The following is a 2,296-nucleotide window of genomic DNA, read 5'->3' on the forward strand; positions in this document are numbered from 1 at the left end:
GTTCAAATTTGTTTTCTGTATTTTTTTTCAGTGCAAAAAGTATGAGGTACAAAAAACTACAAATCAAAATGACTCAGAAATCCCACAAAACAGAAGAAAAACCCAACATTAAAGATAATTAAAGATACCTAAGACAATTCTGAACTTTATTTTATGGTGTGATTTAGAAGATTTTATTTTGAGTGATTTATAATGCAAAACATTTAATCTTCAGTAAAATAAATAAAGTAAAAACTGGCACACACTAACTATGAGGCACTAAATCTATTTAAAGTAGCTTTGAAGAAGTGAAGACAAAGGACAGTCAATAGCCGTGCCAAAAGTTGGGTGGTGTCTGATAATCTGGGTTTAATGTTGTAAAATACAAAASGAAATGATTGGAAGACCTAAATTTAAACAGCTGCCTTCTCTGTTTGATTATGATGAGGTAATACTGATGAGGTTTGTTTATTCTGACATAAACAGAAAAAMCAGCACATTAAAAACTACCAGCTCCAAGTACTGTTCATGTTAACAGGCAGCAATGTTTTAATGTTGGCATCAGCAATTTACAGCCTCAGTTAAAAACATGCTGGGATGTTGTGTAGAATGCAAATAAAACCAAAGTAGTTTGTAAAACTCCCATATTATACCAAGCAACACAGTATACATATTAAACAGGTTTTTAGAAAACGAAGATCATTTTGAATTTGATGGCAGCAAAACATCTCAAAAATGTTGGGACAGGGGCAACAAAATGCTGTAAAGTTGATGAACAAATATTAAATAAATGAAGGAGATTTTTGAAACAAATTAGATTAGTTAGCAACAAGTTGGTACAAACATATTTTTTTGAGAAGCTGCACATCTAAGAAGTAAACRTGCAGAGATTCAGCAGCCTATAAAAAAAGCTGAACAATTTTGAACAATGTTCCTCAGCATCAAAAGTTGAAGAAATATGAATTTCTCATCATCTACCAAACAGAACAGTCAGCTTCGTATTTTAAATTAGTATGAATTAGGTATGACTTGATTACATTAAGAGAGAAGAAAATGATCAGAGAATTTAATATTCATAGCAATTAACTCTAAACTAAATTTACTTCATTTGGATTTACTTGCCCCCCACCAAATGGCCCGAGATCTGAGCCTTTGAATCCTTCARTGGTGTGTTTGTGTTTCACAGATTGATGAAGACAAGAGAAAAGACAGTACATACTTCTCTCACCGAGGCTGCTAYGACAAGAAGGTACCAAAACCTCAGCTTCCAAAAATATGTRTATTTTTTTACGTTATGAAAGATCACAACAGATGAGTGTTTTTGTTTTCACAGCCTGTAATCCTGAAAGAGCTGAAACACACAGATGAAGATTTCACTGCCGAACAGAAAATTGAGCTCAACACTGTAAGGTTCTTCTATGTTTAAGTTTTGGTGGGCAGCACTAATCTAAAAATTAGYTCCACTAGCCCTAAAACACTGACTCARATATTTATGTCCCCTAATTCTAAAGCACTAACACACTGAAAATTCTTTGCAAAAGCTAATTCTAAAGGACAAAAATAGCCCAGTCAACCCATGAACATTCTTCAACAGACAACATGAGTCACATATTGTCATGTTGTTCTCTTAAGACTCATCGTTGACATTCTACATCTGTATTTGGGTTCATATATTGTCAGTATATTTTCACCTGGTGGATAAGTGACACACATATGAACAAAATGTGTGACAGTTTTCACCATCTTCAACATTAATGTTTATCAATGACATTTATAGACMTCAGTTAGTGCTTCTAAATTTAGCCTAAAAATTTAGCAAGTGCTAATAAAATTTAAAATTAGCAAAAGCACTAATCAGGAAATTAGTCCCCTTATTAGTGCTTTAAGGGAACTGTGCCCACCACTGGACATTTATACTAAACATGTGTAAAATTGTTTCCCACTGTGTTTCCACTCTTCCATGTGTTGTTGCTCCAGCTGCTGCGCATCGATTACTACAACCTGACTAAGTTCTATGGGACGGTGAAGTTTGAGTACGGCGTGTTCGGAGTGTATGAGTTGTGTCAGAGAGGTTCCCTCAGGGTAAGAAATGACCCCAAAGTGTCTCTGTTTGGGGCTTTACTACACATCAGGCCCAACTGGGTTTTCTTAGCTTTCATAAAACAGTATGTCTGGTCCAGGTCTATGGAGCTAAATTGGGGTCATATGTTTTGTTCAAAACAAAAAAAAATGAAACTGAAAAAAGGAGATTTGAAACTGAAAAAAATATATATTTGAAACTGAAATAAATATTTGAAATGGAAAAACAGTGCATTAC

At 34.2% G+C, this 2,296-nt stretch overlaps 1 protein-coding gene across 1 annotated transcript in view; it reads left to right on the plus strand.

Annotated features, from left to right (window-relative positions):
* Nucleotides 1–2,296, plus strand: part of gucy2ca (guanylate cyclase 2Ca) — a gene marked incomplete in the record, with an annotated part of 30,682 nt that overhangs the window by 14,587 nt on the left and 13,799 nt on the right. The window contains 3 exon segments of the mRNA XM_014012907.1: nucleotides 1,166–1,228; nucleotides 1,313–1,384; nucleotides 1,957–2,061. Coding sequence (XP_013868361.1) covers nucleotides 1,166–1,228; nucleotides 1,313–1,384; nucleotides 1,957–2,061 — 240 coding nt within the window.

The sequence above is a fragment of the Austrofundulus limnaeus genome, unplaced genomic scaffold (assembly GCF_001266775.1).
Source record: "Austrofundulus limnaeus strain Quisiro unplaced genomic scaffold, Austrofundulus_limnaeus-1.0 Scaffold96, whole genome shotgun sequence".
In the NCBI taxonomy this organism is placed as follows: domain Eukaryota; kingdom Metazoa; phylum Chordata; class Actinopteri; order Cyprinodontiformes; family Rivulidae; genus Austrofundulus; species Austrofundulus limnaeus.